The sequence below is a fragment of the Taurulus bubalis genome (assembly GCF_910589615.1).
Source record: "Taurulus bubalis genome assembly, chromosome: 4".
Lineage (NCBI taxonomy): Eukaryota > Metazoa > Chordata > Actinopteri > Perciformes > Cottidae > Taurulus > Taurulus bubalis.
This window is the reverse complement of record NC_136592.1, coordinates 21,101,612-21,120,467: the sequence shown is the minus strand read 5'-3', so window position 1 is coordinate 21,120,467 and position 18,856 is coordinate 21,101,612. Positions and strand designations below refer to the sequence as shown.

The following is an 18,856-nucleotide window of genomic DNA, read 5'->3' as shown; positions in this document are numbered from 1 at the left end:
CAGCTATTTAATAGATAATGAGACTGGCTGAGAAGATAAGGATTTATCTCCATATCCATCCTATTTATTTTATATTTCAGCTGCACTTTTGCTGATATATATATATATATATATATATATATATATATATATATATATATATATATATATATATATATATACAGTAAACATAGATAAACAGAAGTGCCAAGTGTGCTTGAATGTGCTCCCATTGTATTTATGCATATATCATATAGCATTGCAAACAGGCAGTTAAAATAGCATCCTCATATCTGTGTGTGTTACAATATGCATGTTGCCCATCTGTGCATGCATAGTAGTATGTGTGAATGTGCCTTTGTGCCCTGCTGGTGATAAACAGTGTGGGCGGTCCTGAGGGAGGAGTAAGCTCAAGGTCCCTGGTGAGGATGTCATCTCGTCTGACTGAGCCCACAGGGACAGACAAACTCACAGGAGACTCACCCACTCTCCGCCTCATTGATTAAAAGCCGTGGATATTATGATGAACTGCAGCGGGTCTCCGCAGCATTTTTCTCATCTAATTGCTATTCAGTGAATATATCTATAGGAATGTGTGGTTGGACAGGATCATTCAAGACAAAAGGCTGCGGACCCGAGTGGCAGCTGAGGCCAGTATGGTTCTCCCTGTGACATAATTCCTTCACCTTAGCTTCTGACCCAGTTCTGTCAAAGTCACTAACTCCTGTTGATGAGACTCAATCAAGTAATGCATTAGGACACAGGTAAACCTCTGACTTAATAATGTAAGAGTCCACTTTACTTTACTCTGAGGAATCACCACCGCAGTGTAATGTTTTAATACGAAAGTCCACAGCAAAATGCATCATTTGGGAAATCACTAAACATGTCAAAATAAAGCCATTTGCTGTGAGCTGAGGCACAAAACTCTCATAATATCATGTGAAACTGTTGGAGAACACAATAACTCCACAAACAACGTCTTTCTGTAGGAACAAAACTCTCCTTGGAGAGGTAATCCAATTAAAATATTCTATTGAGTAAAGCTGTTCCAACAGGCTGAAGATGAGTACATGGGCTGCTGGAGCATTGGATCTGTAATGACTTGCTGCAGGGAACACGGCCATTAAACAACTATACAGTGGATGTACAGCATGTACTGTAGAACTTCATCACAGAGGTCTAGAGCGAGCACTACTTGTTCTACATTATATTGAGTACAACTGTGATCTCCCCCCGTCCCTGTAACTCCTGTATCTCCAATGCATTTTAGCCAAAAAAAATTAGCAAAAAATAAATAATCACCTTGCCTCCGTAAAGTACCCTTTTGAATGTGTCTCATGGAAGTAGTAAAGAATAGACCGAATGATTGATTTTGGCTATAGCCCTATTCATTCACTCTCTTGTATCCTCCACCTTTACTTTGTTTCTTATTTTTTCCACTCTCTTACTCTCTCCCCTCCTACCCCTCGCGGTTGCTCTCCTTCTCTCTCCCTCTCACACATTCAGAGATTCACACAGAGATGCTAAAATTAGCAGTATCCACTTCTGCACCAGCTCTGGCACCAAAGGCCTCCGAGCAGGAAGCAGAGGATGCATCAGGGACTTCATTAAGTAATGCACATGCACGTGTGTGCGCGCCACACACACAGACACACACACAGACACACGTGTACAAATACAGACTCCTCTTTTCTTTTCATTCATTTATTCTTACTTGCGTGCCACGCATTGGAGAGAAACACGAACCAACAAAGCAGGACATTTTTGCCCGCATCCTTTTAGGATGTCTCTGTCAGCCGCCTTACCAGTTGCTTATATGTGTCTTTTTATGTAAGCAGATCATTCTCAGTTTCTTCTATTTGTCTGAATGAAAAACGCTCAGTATAGCCACTCTTACCACTTCAATATTGTCATTCATATCATAAAAAGCACAAACAGTACATATAGGAATATAGGAGTATATGCATTTGCGTATATGCATATGTGAGCTTGCATACATGTGCAGTATACAATTTAAAAACGAAGCCACAAAGGGATTGAGGAAATGGCAAACCTAAATAAAAAAATAAAAAACTTCCTCTGCACTTTATTTTTACAAAACATTGAATCTCAGATGACCTAATCAATCAACCGCTGCTGTTCCACTAACAATTTCTAGCCGTGAATGTGGAACTGAATGATTGTTTAATGACTGATCCTTGTTGAAAGCAGTGCGCCGTTGTGACAGTAATTAAATCCTGTGTGGTTTCCCTGATTTCTTACAGTATAACCGAACATGTTCTTTTATGTAGCCACTTCTTTTGTGTGGAGAGCTTTAACGCAGACTCACATGCATGTATCCCTGATCCGGCCAATATAAAGAACAATTTACTTTTCCTTTAAAACTCCCGAGACTTCATTTGCGAAACATTCACAAACACTGCTTGTATTACTCTGCATGTCAATGTCATCAATTCCTGATACAGAATTAATTAACTGCACTTTGTTGCCATCCAGTGCAGCAGCATGGGTCAATTTGAAAGTTGCTGAGGCCTAATGTGTTACTGATTTACAGTAAAAACACAATAACAAAAAAGGTCTGTACTACATTCCTTTTTCTACTTTAATAAATTCCCACAATCAGAATTTTTTTTTCGCAGGATCATTTATCGATGAGGCACATTTTCAACAGGAAAATGTTTTTGATAATACTGCAACACAGGGACACCACTCATACATCCATTTGTACAACTGATATGTAGCCAAACTCGTTACACAGCAGCAATGTTTTATGAGGCACTCTATAATGGTTAGTGGACAGGATAGTCAGATATTGATGTCAATGTATCATTGAAACTATATCATATATTCTGCAAAAAAAAACTATACTCATGGTATTAGGTACACAGAATCAGCAATTAAAAGTGGGCTCTGCTTTAAACAACAGCTGGCAACATCTGTTTTTTGCGTGGTTTTACAATCTATACAGTAAAACACATTCTACATTGTTACGTGGTTTATGAGCTGTCAAACTCTCCATTTAACTATCAACCTGTCTGAAAACCAAACCTAGAAATCCGCCAGCCAGTAGCACCAACAAGAAATGAGCAATAATTCATACAAAGTGCTCCTTTGAGGAAAATGACAGTCATGTCCTCCTCCTGGCACGTGTCGCTGTGGGCAGGCAGTGATGTACCGACAAGATGATGCAAGAGGAGGCACAGCAAGGGAAGAGGGTTCAGGCTCAAGGAGCGAGAAAGAGGGTATATGTGACTGAGTGCATCCATGATTCTTGTCTCCTTTTGTAACACGGACACCCTCAGGAAAATCAGACACACACACACACACACACACACACACACACACACACACACACACACACACACACACACACAAACACACACCGTATGCAAACCTGCTGTGACAGCACTCAGTAACACCTCAGGTAGTCACATGTCCAGCTGCCCTGACTCAGATATGCACACGTACACACCGTCACTAACTGTTGCTCTGGGTGTCTCTCCCTATCTCTTTATTGTTCTATTTAAATGTGTATATTATCCTTCATAAAAGGGAAAAGACTAGTGATCTAAATAGTTATTGCAAATCATGAAAATGGGCTGTTTCGCAGAAGCCTTGTATTTGAAAATAATAAACGTGTAGTTCTGCTTTTGTTCAGGTTTAGTAACTCCTATTATAAACATGGGCATAATTAGCGTTCATCCTTTTCTCCTGAAACTAATAAAAAGTGACCTCAGAGGCAATGTTTCCTCTAATTTTTTTCAGCACTGAGCAAAAAATGTTTTTTCTGAGCGCACATTTCAGCACTGTGAGCAATTTGCAACCACGCGACCTGCCGAAAATGACCACAAGCCTGCGTTAGCCATAGGGGATTCAAAGAGATGACAGCAAATGCATCAATATGTATACAAGGTTGATATTAATTCAATATCCTTTATAATGGCTGGACTTTGGGAACATTTTAATGATGGTGTTTTACCAGTCAGTTTAGTTGAACTTAAAGGATCTTTGTTGAACTTCAATTAGGGGAGGTTCACTGGTTATGACTGATAATGATATATATAAAAAAATAAAAGTAATTTCTCAGCAGGTACAACATTTAAGTGGAACTTCATTGAAAGAAAAATGCTAATGCAGTGCGTAAGAATAAGTATAGGCCTATTAAATTGACATGGTGTCATTTTTCCTAAAGGTAGCCTATATAAACAATTTAATAACTTCATATTCTTCATATTTAAAAATGTCTGCAAGTTTCATCCTACCTGTGTCAGTTTGGACTATTTCATCTAGCCCCTCATGTTTGAACGTTAGGCAGACCTTTTTCTGGGGCACCTGCTCTGCCTTTCTTTTCGTCATGGTAGCCTATAGCTGCTGGAGCAGGACCCGCCAAGAGGAGCCTAAACAGCACCGGCCCGAGCTCATGCGGCGCTCTGGGCGAGCTTCACTCCTGGCGCCCGGAGGAGGACAGCGGGGGTGGGGGGTGCTAACGGAGGCAGAGCGCTAGCAGAGGTAGAGAGAGCGCATGTCGAGAAACGAGACGCTGATTGGCCAAGAAGACTCGACGCGTCACATCAAATATCTTATTATTGTGAAGATGGCTCACTCCTATCTCAGAAACACTGGAGCAAAAAAGATTTTTAACCCCTGAAAAAAAAACGTTTGTGCGGTCTGAAAAATGTGCGCGGTCTGAAAAATCTATTGCGCGGCCACTTCGACTGGCGCGCAGCTTAGAGGGAACATTGCTCAGAGGTTGTTATGGCAATTTTTGTTGATCTCAAGAAATACATTTTACGTGAGCACAGTGTATCTTTATGTTGCTGACAAAGTTTTCTGTATTTATTTACTGAATACAATGTTGCAAATGTTGAATGCTTCTTCTTTTCTGTACACCTCAAACAACATTTAATATCCTTTACCATTAAAATAGACTCAATACAAGCTAATCTCCTGTATGTAATATGGAATTCAGAGCACATCTATTGGCTCAAAACAGCTCTCAACATGGAGACAGCTGAACCGCAAAACAGTGCAAACAATGGCATCAGTGCTGACAGAGTGTTCAGTGTTTACCAAACATGCTGATCTGGACATTGTTATAAGAGCTAACCACTGTATGAGTGCAGTGCAGAGCGGCGGCCATTAGCTAGCCAGCTAGCCAGTGGCACTAATGTGCATGCGTGGCTTTGGCTATGTAAACAACGCTCATGCAGGACTAACACATGTCCAAACTCTGGCTTTGTTTGTTGCAACAACAGGATTAGATTTTGAGCAAAATTGGCCAGTTTGTGTTACAGCACAAAACATACAGAGGTCATAATCCTTCCAATACAGAGACACAGTTTCAAAGCATTGCATTGCCTGATGATGAAACATGGTTGATGGATAATTCATATGCAATGCTCTTCTTTCTATTTAGGCAAAGGGAAGAAATGAGGTAACAAGGAACAACATTTCTGACAAGTGGCAACAGACGTCTGAGTAACTATAACATTAACACTAATATAAGAAAGGTAGTCTTGACTGCTGACTTTGTTTTGAGTAAATAATACACCAAGGTATCAAAGTACACTTCACAAGGATATGGTGAATGTTAAAATGATACATGTGGAGGATTAGTGATTTTATGTAAATCTCAGTTGGTTAATAATAATGCAAACCTCACCACAGAAATACATATCCATATGTGCCACACACCAATGACGCTGTGCCTCTTTAAAATAAAATCTGACGCACAGGCACCTTTATATGCATATCTCCAATCCACATTCTGGATCCAAAAACAGGTTATATTTAAAACCACCTCATATTTAAAATCCTATTGCATGAGTAGAATCTATATGTGTTCTTTGTGTGGGTATATCAACGCACTGCAGATTGCAGTAGCACCTGGTTACCATAGTAACCCAAGAGGCCTTAGCATGGAGAAAGCGGCAGGTACTGTACGTGCTGTGTAGATAAGGATAAATCACCAATACACTCCTTTAGTGCATCTCTGCCTTTCTCTTACACACCATCTTAAGAGCATTTTCTATCCTTGAGCCCCTTTCAGATCCAATGCTTCTCTTAAAGCTTCTTCTCCAACATCTCTGTCATCATTAAAGTTGCAAACACCATGGCCTCTGCGACGTTCTAGTTCAACATCGAGGTGGTTTTCAGTTTCAACACGGATTTAAAAAAGATATGTGTCAGAAAAAAAACTGCATCAACATAAATTATATAGTGGGGTTTGAAACTGATATGAGCACAAAGTCGCTCTAATATGAGGTGCAACACCTGTACTAATGTCCAAAATGTTGTTGGGAATGGTAATGCCCCCACCCCCTTGACTTTGGCTTGAATTGATCACAAAAGTGAGATGACTTTGGAAAATATGAGCATGGTGTGTGCTGCATACTAATGTCATATTGCATGATTTCTGGGTAATAAAGCCCAAGCTGAATTTGAAAAATAGAGCAGGTGGGGCTTGAAGTAAAATCCCACGTTAAAATCGTGCACATCCATCTTCTAAGCCAGTAGAGTAGATCTGAGATGTATAGCACTGTGAGTCTCTGCTGTCTTTGGAAAATGTGAAATACATTTTGCAGCACATTTACTGTTTTAATTAGGAACTGTATGACTGCTGTGAAATGATGGATTTACACTCTTGTGTAATTAGCGATAGTGGAAGAAATTGATTTATTATTTTGGCTCATGCTAGATTACAGATTGTAAATCTAGCATCTGTAAAACATTTTAAAAAACAAACCCTTTTATACCTTTATCTTGAACACTATAGACAATTATTCCAATAAAAAAAACTATACTTTTGACTTGTCCCTTATATATTGCTTGTGATGACAATTGGACCACATAGTTACCAAAGTGCAGGAACACACACACACACACACACACACACGCACACACACACACACACACACACACACACACACACACACACACACACACACACACACACACACACACACACACACACACACACTAACCTCCGCATCTCTTCTGATTTTGATTATACCATTAATCAATTGTTTATCTGGATTAAAAGAAGTTCCAGTTCCTCTTTAATGATCAATAGAGTGAAATCAGCAGAGTGTAATCTAGATAGGCAGTCGAGCTGACCACAGCCAGACACAGCCGATAAACAACACTGTCACACCAGCCAATAAACAGCACTCAGATTCTCAGAGGTACAGCACAGTAACACTTAACACTTATTCCTGAGTAGTTACACAGGAAGGAGAAGGGCCAAATTATAATTAACTGCTAATTAGTAAATAGCTAACGAGTAGCTACTCATTCAGTAGTGACTACTCTGGATATTGTGCACACTGTTACACAATCAAGTGTAACCTGTTATTCTTAACCAACTCTCAATCTATTTATACCATTTATTCTTAGATCTCATTCACTCCCTTTACACATACAAGCAGGCCCTGAAGCAAGAGATCATCGTCTGATCAGCAGCATTACTCACCTTCCATTGCATACTTCATATCTAGGGCAAAGAGGCTCCACATGATCTCAGCGCTGATCTTCCCCGCATTCAGCTCCTGTGGAAACCTGATGGAATTGAAACGGATTCCAATCAAACTCATTTCCGTACAATGACACGCTCGACTGGGTGGCCTGATGGCTCGGCCCAGCCGGAATCTCTAACAAAAGACTTAACAGATGTGCAAGGAGACATGGTTGGTGAATCTCGTAATCTAATAATCCCGGGTCATTTCCAAACCTGGTTGAATTGGGGAGGAATGGAGATGCATGCACATGGCATACAGATTAGAAAAAGTGCAATAGGAAATGACAACATCAAATGAAAGGGAGAGAGAGAGAGAGAGAGAGAGAGAGAGAGAGAGAGAGAGAAAGATGGCTGCAACCTATTTGGAGAGTAATCTGCTATTTTGAATGTCTATAGATTTTCAGTCAAAGTTTGAATGCGAGGTGCCAATGGTTTAATCACCAACATTTTCAGACAGTGATAGGAGGACATTTATAGATGACAGGACCTTGGCTTGAGAAAGGTCAATTTATTTGGAAATGTTTTACTTTTGCCGGAGGCCGCGCTGTTTCCGACAACAAAACACATTTGTCTGACGGTTTCCATTTCCAACAGTAATCATCTGCTCAGGCAGGACATTGGCTACACACCACTGCCCCAACACACACACACACACACACACACACACACACACACACACACACACACACACACACACACTTTCCTCTTCCCTTCAAAACCCAAACAGCACATCCTTTGGGGGCAAAGGAAAAAACACTCAGATTAGAAGGAGGCGAATTTGGGAAAGAAAAAACAACAACAAAAAACAGAGAAACAATTGCTCCCTCTTTCATCTCTATCACTCTCCGATTCTGTCTCTCAACCTCGGTTATTCTTTGGTTTCATCATGCAAGTGCACTACTTTGCATGCTTGTAGATGGTTTACGATCTATTTCGATGTGAAATAAATTATGTTATGTGGTTTACAAGCCGAATGATGAGTGTTCATGGAAATAATCTCAAAAGCTTCTTATCATTCACAGTATTATAAACACCTGCAGGATCCAATGTTATGTTTCCAATCATAAAATACATTCTGTAGATCAGTCTATTGGCTAAAAAAGACAAGCAAGATTCCCAATAAATGTTCTCAGCACAGAACAACAGCGTAACATTTCATCAGTTTTCCCTCTGGCAACAGCTCCCATTATTTAAAGGCAACAAGTCCACTCTTGGGTTTATAGTGAAAAAGCATCAGAGTTGCTGTCACTCTGGAATTTGACCAGGGGAATGTGGAGGAAATGGGCATGAATATTGCAAATCTATCATTAGACAGTGTAGGAGAAAAAGCTTAGGGCATAAACAGAGTCTTAATAAGCATCGTAAATCAGCAGGAGGAAGGAGAAAAGAAAAAGGGGGAGGCGAACGCGTGAGAGGATATGTATGAGCGAGACAGAACAAGAACAATATGCTTCATCTTATTTCTTATAAGGTGAGCTCCACAGTAAATTGTTTGATTTTATGAACCAAATCATCAGAAGGACGTAAACACAAACGTTCCCTCAACACCATCACCACAACCAGCCTCTAAAACCTTTTCCTACAAACAAATCTCTCATCGGTTATATAATTTAGCAACACTGCATTCCTCTTTTTATCCATCCATCCTATGGTGAGCCATAAAAACAAAGCATTTTTTACCGCTGACTTCTCTGGCTGCCTCCCAGCCTTCTTACACAACACTGTGCTCATTCATGTCTCGACTATCAGTAAATACATTTTTCAAATTTACAGGCGCAAGGTTTTTTATTTCCCCTCACATTCTCTAAACAACATTGAAGCATATATTTGCCTTAATTAAGCCAAATAAAATAAAATAAAAAGTACAGAATTAAAATTGAGCAATTAAGTAAATATTTAATTAATATGAGTCTTATTAAAGACCCAAACATCACTATTTTATTTTTTTACAATATTTCCATATCAAACAAACAATCACTTTCTTAAATCCTTACCAGTCAACCACATCTATGTTCTTTTGTCACGAATGGTTGTCATAAACCCAACAGCATGACACTTTATAGCAAGCACTGACAACTCTGTCTCTCTGCCTGTTAAGTGTTTTTTGTGTGGTCATTTATACCTTTGAAATTTAATGGAAGATATATGGCTACATGCAAAAGATGTAATGTCCAACAATGCAAGTGTCATGCAAATGCTTAATTGCTTCCCAGGAAAGCAACTAATTCAGTATAGGTTGAACATGTATTTAATCAGATTGCATGGTAAAATAAAGAAGTACCTACTGGTTAATGACGGGGGTGTAAGCTGTCCGGTCCTCATCGATTACTGACACCATGAGAGTGATGAGTTTTGGCCAGAAGTCCAGGTTCTTTATAGATGGACCCTGCTCCTCTCGGGGAATGTCCTGCTTCCGGCTCTACAGAGAATTACATAAGGATGATGAGAATCCAAAGACAGTTTGAATGTGTTGAAGGTGAAGCAGAACAATTCTAATTTGGGGATATCGCAAAAAATGCCTGGGATCACAAAGAAAAAGCCCAACGAAGATGGTTGATGTACCGACAAAAACAGACTATAACACATTTATTCTGTATTTCATGTCATAATATTATCTCGCCAAGACTTTTTTTGACTATGCAATTGATAATATAGTTGCAATTTATTACAAATTGAACTTAGTAAGAACTAAGGAACATAATGTTAGTTTGGTCAGGACACTACTGAACAAACTCATGATGAGCCATGGTTACCAGACTTCAAATGAGCCTAAATCATCTGAAACCATATTCTCCATCTGACAATCGAGAGTTTAATGAAATCAAAGCCAATATTGTATTTAATTCACGGTCAACATTGTTATATTTACATTATGTGATTACAGACTAGAGTATGCATTCTATTAATTATATTCCAGTCCATTCACAATCAGTGTTAGTTGTGGAGTCTGACATCCCCATGTTGGATTCCAATTACTGGTACAAGAAATACACAGGAAAGAAGTGATGCATGTATATCATTTGCATTACTGTTTGAAATTGTATTTTATTGATGTAAGCCTCGCTGTTAATATTGTTCTGCTGTTTGCTATTGATAATGCAAACTGAACATTCCTGCAACAAGTTACCAAAAATAGGTGTTTGTTTACTGGGAGGCAGTCACAGAAAAAAACTGTGTATTCATCTTGTCCACAAAACAATCGACAATTTTCAGCATTTTCTACATATATTGTTTTTTTTTACAGTGAATTTGTTTTAAATATTGCAGGGAGAACAGTACAATAAGTTACAGCGAGCTGCTATGAAGAGCTGCAGGCTGCAAACCTCCAACTCCTCATCATGGCAACCAACTCCGGTCACCGTGCCCTGCTGTTGTGTGGAGCACTACTCCCGCAAAGTGCAGCTAAAAATCAGATAGTGATTGAAGCTATGATGGAAAAGGCAGATTATCAACTGAGCTCTGTATTACAACAGTGTGAGTTTGTTTGGCTGCATTGGAAACAGATACACTGAACATAAAACCTAAAGGATTACAACGTTAACGTTTTAAAAGCGTAATTACCCTCTGTTATGTGCTAATGTAGATGTGAGTGTGTGTCAAACTGTGTTGCTGAAATCTCTGTGGCTGTACCTCGGTGAAAGGTGTTACATATGAAACCTCTCCCTAACTCTACCATCTGCTCACCCCACACTGAGCGTAACCACACTGATCTCCGGTCAACACCTAACTGTCACAGTCAGTCACTCTGCCATGAACAGGTTCCACCGAAAACAAGCAAGGCCACGCACACAAACAACCCAAAGCTGAGGTCACATACTGCAACACACTCAGGCATACTAACACTATGTATCTGTATCATACACAGGCATGATAATATGCAAACACACCCACGCTGATGCTCACCGACAATGACAAATATAATCTACTGTATGACTGTGTACTATGGAAACTTACCCTCCCAAGAGGATGCAATGCACATTCTCTCAGTTGTGTGTGTAACTCCAGACTAAAGCCAAATCTAAGCTTGATGTATGTTGGTGAAAATTAAATTGTGTTAAAAAATGAAATATGTTCCAATCGGTTATTGAATAATTTGGGTTGAATTATTTAACAGCCTATAGACTTCTGTGCAGCACGGAGAGGAGACGATTTAGTGAGAGCTTGGGAAATGGAAAAGCAACACGAGTCAATTCATCATTGATCCGATCCTTGCAATCAAATCAATTCCTACAATAATCAAATCATGTCCATGACGTTGATTCTTGTTTTGAATGTCTGGTGATGCAAGGCGAACGTTTAAACTGGAGGAGCTACAGAATTTAATCTCACAGGAACAAGAAACGCAGAGACGGTTTACAGCTGATTCTGTGACAGTCAGTCGTGTCAACTGAGGGTTCACTACTTTAATCATTTGGGTTTGAGACTGCAAAAGTTAAGTCACTGAGTGTGCCATGGTCATGAAAAACAGATTACTCCTCGTTCCATGGGAGGTTCCATCCCAGGCATCATATTGATCAAAGGCTCATTTAACTTCTAATTTGCATATTCACTAGAGTTTGCTACATAGCAAGACATGATGAATGCACTGTTTTTTTTTAATGTGGAGGCAACAGGGAGCTTTACATGTAGCAGAATCAAAGACTGTGTTGGGACTTGCGTTTGAAGCTGGCTGCATGATGCATGATGACCTTCTAGTTCATAAACCCAGGAGAGTAAATCCTCTTCAGTATGCACTAGAACTCTTCAGTATACACTAGAACTGGTAAAGAGTGGTCAAGATGCTAAACCACATTGCTTAGTGTCATCATAAATAGAGGCAAGCAGCACCTGAAACAGATTTGTTTGATTCATCAATTATGAAATTAAAAAAATGTAAAGGTTAGCAAGAGATTATTAAAGAAATAATATTAGCAATGTATGAGTTTAGATCAAAGAAACAGGCCTACAATCCACTTTGGCCCCTAACACATAGCTAATGAGTTCAAAGAGGAAGGCCTTGCCTGGTATGAGAGACCTGGGCCATCGGGGGGAGATATGCTACTACAAGATGAATATCTGTTAAATTGGAAGCATGATATAATTAAACAAATATCTCTGCAGGAGGTGACTCAGCTATGCAAAACCTGTCAGTGGGTGTATAGCTGTATGCATGTATGAAGGACACTGAAGGTTGTGTCATCCCTATTAAATTGGATGCAGTATGCATCCTGCTAAAGCATAGCGTTGTTTCCCTTTGCTCATCTGTATTCACCTCAAGTAGGTACAAACTCATTGTTAAAGGTGATTAAGTAGCTTGCTGTCTTTTTACAGTCGGCAACACACCCATGGGCTTTACTCCCAGTTGTACTAGGAGATGAATACTGTACTGAACTCATAGCGGATGGTAGTTTCACTACTTCCATAGCAAAATGGTGGTGGGGGCACCTGCAGAAATATTCATAGCAGTGTATTGCTCCTCCAGAGGGTAGCTTGTGTTTTATGTATATTGTTTAGCACTTTCAGTCCCTGTGTGGGAGGAATCAGCATTAGCGTATCACTGGCTCCTCATCAATTCTCACAATGTGACACAAATTACAGAGTCTCTGATTGAAAGATGTTCGTGGAGAATGTGATCAAATCCCCAAGAGAGAGAGAGAGAGAGAGAGCTGTGAGTAGAGACAAAGCTGTGATGTATTTTAACGCCCATAGGAAATAGGTGGTATGTGTAAATATTTGAAAAAAAAACTCAAAGGCACACATTCTGAAAACAAACAAAGTCTCCGTCAAACACAGTCAAATCAACCATTTGGGTATTGTTGGCAAATATGTGATAATGTCCGTTAGAGAGATACCTATCAAATCAATTTGAATTGCCTGCTCAGTAACAAGTCGAGCTCGTCTCACAAACAGGCTGTGAGTGCCTACTTTTGCGCGCCTGTCAACAATCACCAACCTCCCTCTTCCAAAGCAGAACACTTCTATTCATATGTCTACTTTTGCATTTGTATTTGCATAATTCGTAAGAATGTGTGCATATACGTGTACATTTATCAGAGATGCATGTGCATGCTACAAGGCATTTCTGGCCTGTGCACCATTATTTGCCGATCCACATTCATTCACAGAAAGAAAATATGGTCCCTTTTTCGTTCCGCTCTCCTTCCATTTACCCTTCGTCTTGCTTTTCCACATCATACTTTTCCAGCCAGGATTAAAGAAATGGTTAAGCCAGATTCTCTCTGTCTTTCCTCCTCCCAGCCATTTTACGCCTAGGCAGAGGCGGAACGCTTTGTTGTTTGTTATGCAAGATGCCTCATTGGAGCTTTGCTAGATATTTGACTGCCTGCTTGGCCACCGTGACATCTGTTATGTCGCAGCACTCAGTCACCGTTAGCAACTGGAGAATCAGGGTCTGAAATGTGTTCTGAAATGAGTCAAAGGCTACCTAGTGTATGTGGACATAATAATTTAGACTCAAAGTGAGATTTGCTCTGGAATGTAGTTGATGTCTTTTTCTTTCTGCTGTGGAGGAAACAATGATGGAGAGGCTGTCAATTGTGAAACTGTGGTGGACGAAGATGTAATTAGGGAAAGCGTCTATCTCTCCGGTTTGGTAATTGCTTACAACCCCTCAGGCTGTTTAAACAAAAAAAGCTTATTATTCAGCTTTTGAGCGGATTGCACCCATTATCTTAAAGGACATTATCTTCTGAGGTGGGGAGGCCATTCTCCTTGGGAAGTAAACTGGAAAAATTATTCGCCGGAGCTGCCTGTTGCCTGATTATTTACTCAGGCAAGGCCAAAGCAAGTAAACTAGCTCATGGAAATCTTCATGTGTTTGAAGAAGGAAACTATAACTGAGAACTGGATGATGCTGTGTTTCCTGAAAATAGAAATAATTGAGTCTATGAGTGCTTAATATGAAAACATGCCTTTAGCTGCTCATAGCATGCTAGTTCCTACACGAGGAGGCAGTATGGCAGCATACTTTCATTCCAGTTTATATATATTGTTCACATTGAGACTTATTTTTTGTGCTCATACAATACATCATTATCCACCGTGACTCTTGAGAGCCAAAAAAGCCTTTAAAAGATGAAATAGGGATTTAAATCAAGGAAGTGCTGCCTGGTGCTTGGCTGCTTTTATATAACTCTTCACTTACTCTCTTTCTTAGAAGGTTGAACTCCTTCATGCAAAGTTTGCAATAGACACGGTGAACATATAAATATATATATATATATATATATATATATATATATATATATATATATATATATATATATATATATATATATATATAAGAAATATAGCATGTTTTCATATTAAGCCTCCGATTTCTAGCCAACGCATTGAATTTAATTCATATATTACCGGCATTGTCACACATCAACACAAAGGACAGAAAAGCTGAAAAGGGATGTCATTTTCTTGACAGGATGGAGGTGATACGGGATGAAAGTATGCCGTGCGTGCCAGAACCTGGCAGTAGATTTAAGAAATTTGTGTTTTTACCTGGAGTTACTGACAAATGAATTGGAGTGGTCCCGAAGTAGTACGTCTATTCAATATTATTGTAATGACTTTTAAAGGACAATTAGTAATTAAATTTAATTTAAATTGAATTTAAGTAAGCTACATCATTTAGCTCACAGCTCAATTTTTGCAATGATACATGTACCTTCATAAAGACTCCACTAGGTGAGTTATGTGGTTAGGGTTGCCAATCTGCTGCAATCTGGCTAATTACCAGATGTTGAGTTGCTAGTTGGTAGATTTGTAGATTATTACATAAACCAGCAGAGCAGGTATATTGTCAGCTGCTTTCATTTATTTGCTTTCATTTACTTGTGTTTACTCATAAAATACATTTTCAGAAAGGCAGAGAACATTACCAAAAAGTTTGTTAGTAAAGCTAAACAAGCATGCATACATTTTGATAGTCTGCTTGCCAGTATCCTGTGTGTACTATCCATAAAAAAAAGAATCCTCTTGTTAGAAATACAATTGTTACATTGTCTTGCAGAGTCCTGGCTTATGGCTTTCAACCCAATGAAGTTGTACAACAACAACAAGCATAATGAAAGAAACAAAACAACACTAAAGCTGAACAGATGGTAGACATATACTAAAACAGGGATGAAATGAATGCAACATTTTTACAATCACAATCTGAATTTATATTCAGATTTTCAACTTTTTTTTTGCAGCAAGATGCACAAAGGTTGCTTCAGCCAAAGACAAGGCAATGTTTGTTTAAATGAGGGATGAGGGAGTTTACCTCCCTGTTCTTCTCTAAGAAAATACAATGACTATCTGATTACTGGTGTGTTTAGAAAGGAGGCGGAGAAGAAGGAAGTATTTGCGTCAAGGGTTAGCTATCCAACGAGCCAATTATCAACAAGCAGCCAAAGCTGAGAGCTGGTCCGGCGCGAGAACCATGCAGCAGGCCTGATTTTGGTTCGACTAACACTATCCACACCTCATAACTGACAGCTTATGCTGTTCTTCATCTTTTTGGTAATCATGCCTTTGTTGTTGATTTCACTAGGTTTCAAGATACATGCTCACTGAATCCAAGTGAGAACTCGACAAGTGTTGAAATGACGCATTGTTTAGTGTGTGCGTGACTACATCTGCTAGATGCTAATGTGAGGAGTAAAGAGATCTCAAAATGTGTCACTTATTCACTTTTTGGACTGTCTGCGAATTTGCTGAGCAGTTATTGGTACTTGTGCAACAGTAAAGGTCTGCATTTATTAAGCTATTAAAGGTTGATTAGTAGTGATAGTCTGGAAGCAGTTTACCTGGTCAAGGAGCTGGTTGTACAATTCATGACAGTTATCAAAAATGTATTTGTATGTAGAGTCCAGACACGCCTTCACACAGTCCTTCACCACCATACTGGCTCTTGGTGGACTCTGGAGCTCTTGTACCTGCACACACACACAAACACATGCACATGATTACAATGTGTGTTGTCCTAAGTCTCATAGCAATTTACACAACATTAAATCATCCATTAACTATATACAATGTTAGCAACCCAAATCAATGACAGTTACTGTGTCTTAAATATATTTTTATGTAGAGGACCATACATCAGTGAAGTGATAACGTAGTGATATCATGTACAAGAAGTATTACTCCCAAGATATCACTTCCTTGTGGAAAAAGGGCAGCCTTCTTCCATCCATTATGTACCATAAATTGACATGCGGCCAGATTGTAAATGTGCAGTAAATCGTAGCGTAAAACTGTAGCTCCTGTGAGTGAGCAGCTGTGCGTATACACAGTGCAGTGCAGCATGGGCATGGCACAGAGTGAAAGCCTTGGTAACCTAAAGTGACAGATTTCATTCCTTTGCTCATAGCTGCCATCTTAGCTTTGCTTCAGTGCACTAGCGCTACTCCCCCACTCACGCCAAAAGAGAGCGGAGCTGCGCTCTTCATATAGCGCATCGCGTCAAGACGTACTGTTGGGGGACAGAGAGGGAGAGGAAACAAGACAGAGCTGGACGCATTTTCATACAGGCTAGCTGTAGTATGCAGGTCAACACTACACACACATTGGCCTGCAGTCAAGAAAATGGTTAAGCCATAAGCAATTTGGATTTGAATGGCCAGTGGTGTTGAGAGGGACGGGTTTTGGGAATTATGAGCGTGAATCGATTATACCTAAACAAAACGTGCCTGAAATCAATGTTTTTAATTGGATGTTGTGAGATTTCACAGGCATTGGCCATTATTGAAGGTGTCTCAGTCACTGCACTGCTGTGGTGAAAGGTTATAGATGATATATTTAAAGGATAGTGCTTATGCTCCATCATCATTTATTACAATGCTTGTGCTTCTTTCAATTTCGCTTAAATCGAGTGCCAAACTCCCACGTTGCCTATCAAATTGTACTCTATAAAACCTACACATTCTCTCACACACCCATACACACACGCTACCTTCATCCTGAAGAAGGTGATGCTGGTCAGCAGATCAACAGTGGACTTGAGATCTAGCAGACGCTCTGGGTTTCCTGCAGGGAAATTATCCTGAATTAAGAAAGAGAGGGGAAAATAACATGAGGAAACATCTGGTTGAAAGCAGCCTTTTAACGTCACCCACCCTCACCCACCACATCACATTGCGTAGCCTGAAACATTGAAATTGATTACAGAACAATGCCCAGCAATCATACCGAAATGTCTGTCTGTCTAATCGTTTAGTGGACAAGGGAGGTCTCCGTTGATGAAAACCTCTATTTTGGGGCCATGAAGCCATCAGGCAGTGCAGAGCACCGTGACGGGGAGCATATAAAGCCCTGACAGCATTGAGGAAAGGCCTCACTGCACCATACATTATACTACTTATTCAACATCCTCAGTGCTCTAATAAAATGTAGCTTGTTTTCTATCCCTCCTCTACCTTGTCAATAAATGCACAATGGGGATTGATGAAATAGAGCCAAATCCTCACAGCAGCCTCTAGGTCTGACAGCACGAGCACAGGGGAGGTCTATCCGAGATCAAGGCCGATCAGCGGAAGCAGGAACTCGCCTGGCATCTTTTTTTCGAGCCGCATAGAGGTTTCTATTGGGTTGATAAATGATTCAAGACGACCAGTCTCCGAAAATTGAGTTTTGATAAAATATCAGTTCAATGGTGTTCAGTGGTCTCAAAAAGAACAGTAGAAGAAAACGTGGACGGCCTGTTAATGCCTTTCAGACAGTCAGCTGTCCACTTACAGCGCATTTCTGAAGACAGATGATAAATAGGAGCAGTCAAATTTAGAAGTGAAAGTGTAGTGCCCAGTAAAGATTAAAAGCCTCCAGGAAAACAAGCTTGACACACATTCTGCACAAGCAAATGTGGACCAGTTATATTATATTTGGCTGCTGAAGGGGGAAAAAAGGAAAAGAAAATCTGTTGTGAGCAGGCTTTTTTTGCCTCCACTTAATGCATTTTGCATCACTTCATTTTATATGAACAATATAGTTGTTTTGTGTATTTCATCAGTTGTTTCTCAGTTTAAATTTTAAAATGTTATTCAAGCCATTTTACCATGTCTCAGCAGACTCCTTTTAATTTAAATCTTTCAATTACAATCAAAGAAAACATTTTTCCTTTTGTTGCATATGTTTCATTCATAAAATGAGCTCATGAGCGCCATCAGTTACTATGCTTTCTCTCTCTGCTGATATAGATAGAATTTTTTTCACAATATAATCACATACATGTAACCTTCAGATAAAAGTGAGACCATCAGTCCATTTGAAACATGGACTCTGTAGCTTTCAATACAGCCTTGAATGTCGCCATTAACACACCTCCTGAAATCACTGTGCTGGAACGCTTACGACAACAGCTCAAAATGTGTTTTATCTGTT

At 39.6% G+C, this 18,856-nt stretch overlaps 1 protein-coding gene across 1 annotated transcript in view; it reads right to left on the bottom strand.

Annotated features, from left to right (window-relative positions):
- The window catches only part of unc13c (unc-13 homolog C (C. elegans)), a gene marked incomplete at both ends in the record, with an annotated part of 87,360 nt that overhangs the window by 28,369 nt on the left and 40,135 nt on the right, over positions 1–18,856 (bottom strand). The window contains 4 exons of the mRNA XM_079217306.1: positions 7,454–7,539; positions 9,784–9,917; positions 16,285–16,413; positions 17,433–17,522. Of these exons, the coding sequence (XP_079073432.1) occupies positions 7,454–7,539; positions 9,784–9,917; positions 16,285–16,413; positions 17,433–17,522 (439 nt within the window). The remainder of the gene's footprint in view (positions 1–7,453; positions 7,540–9,783; positions 9,918–16,284; positions 16,414–17,432; positions 17,523–18,856) is intronic.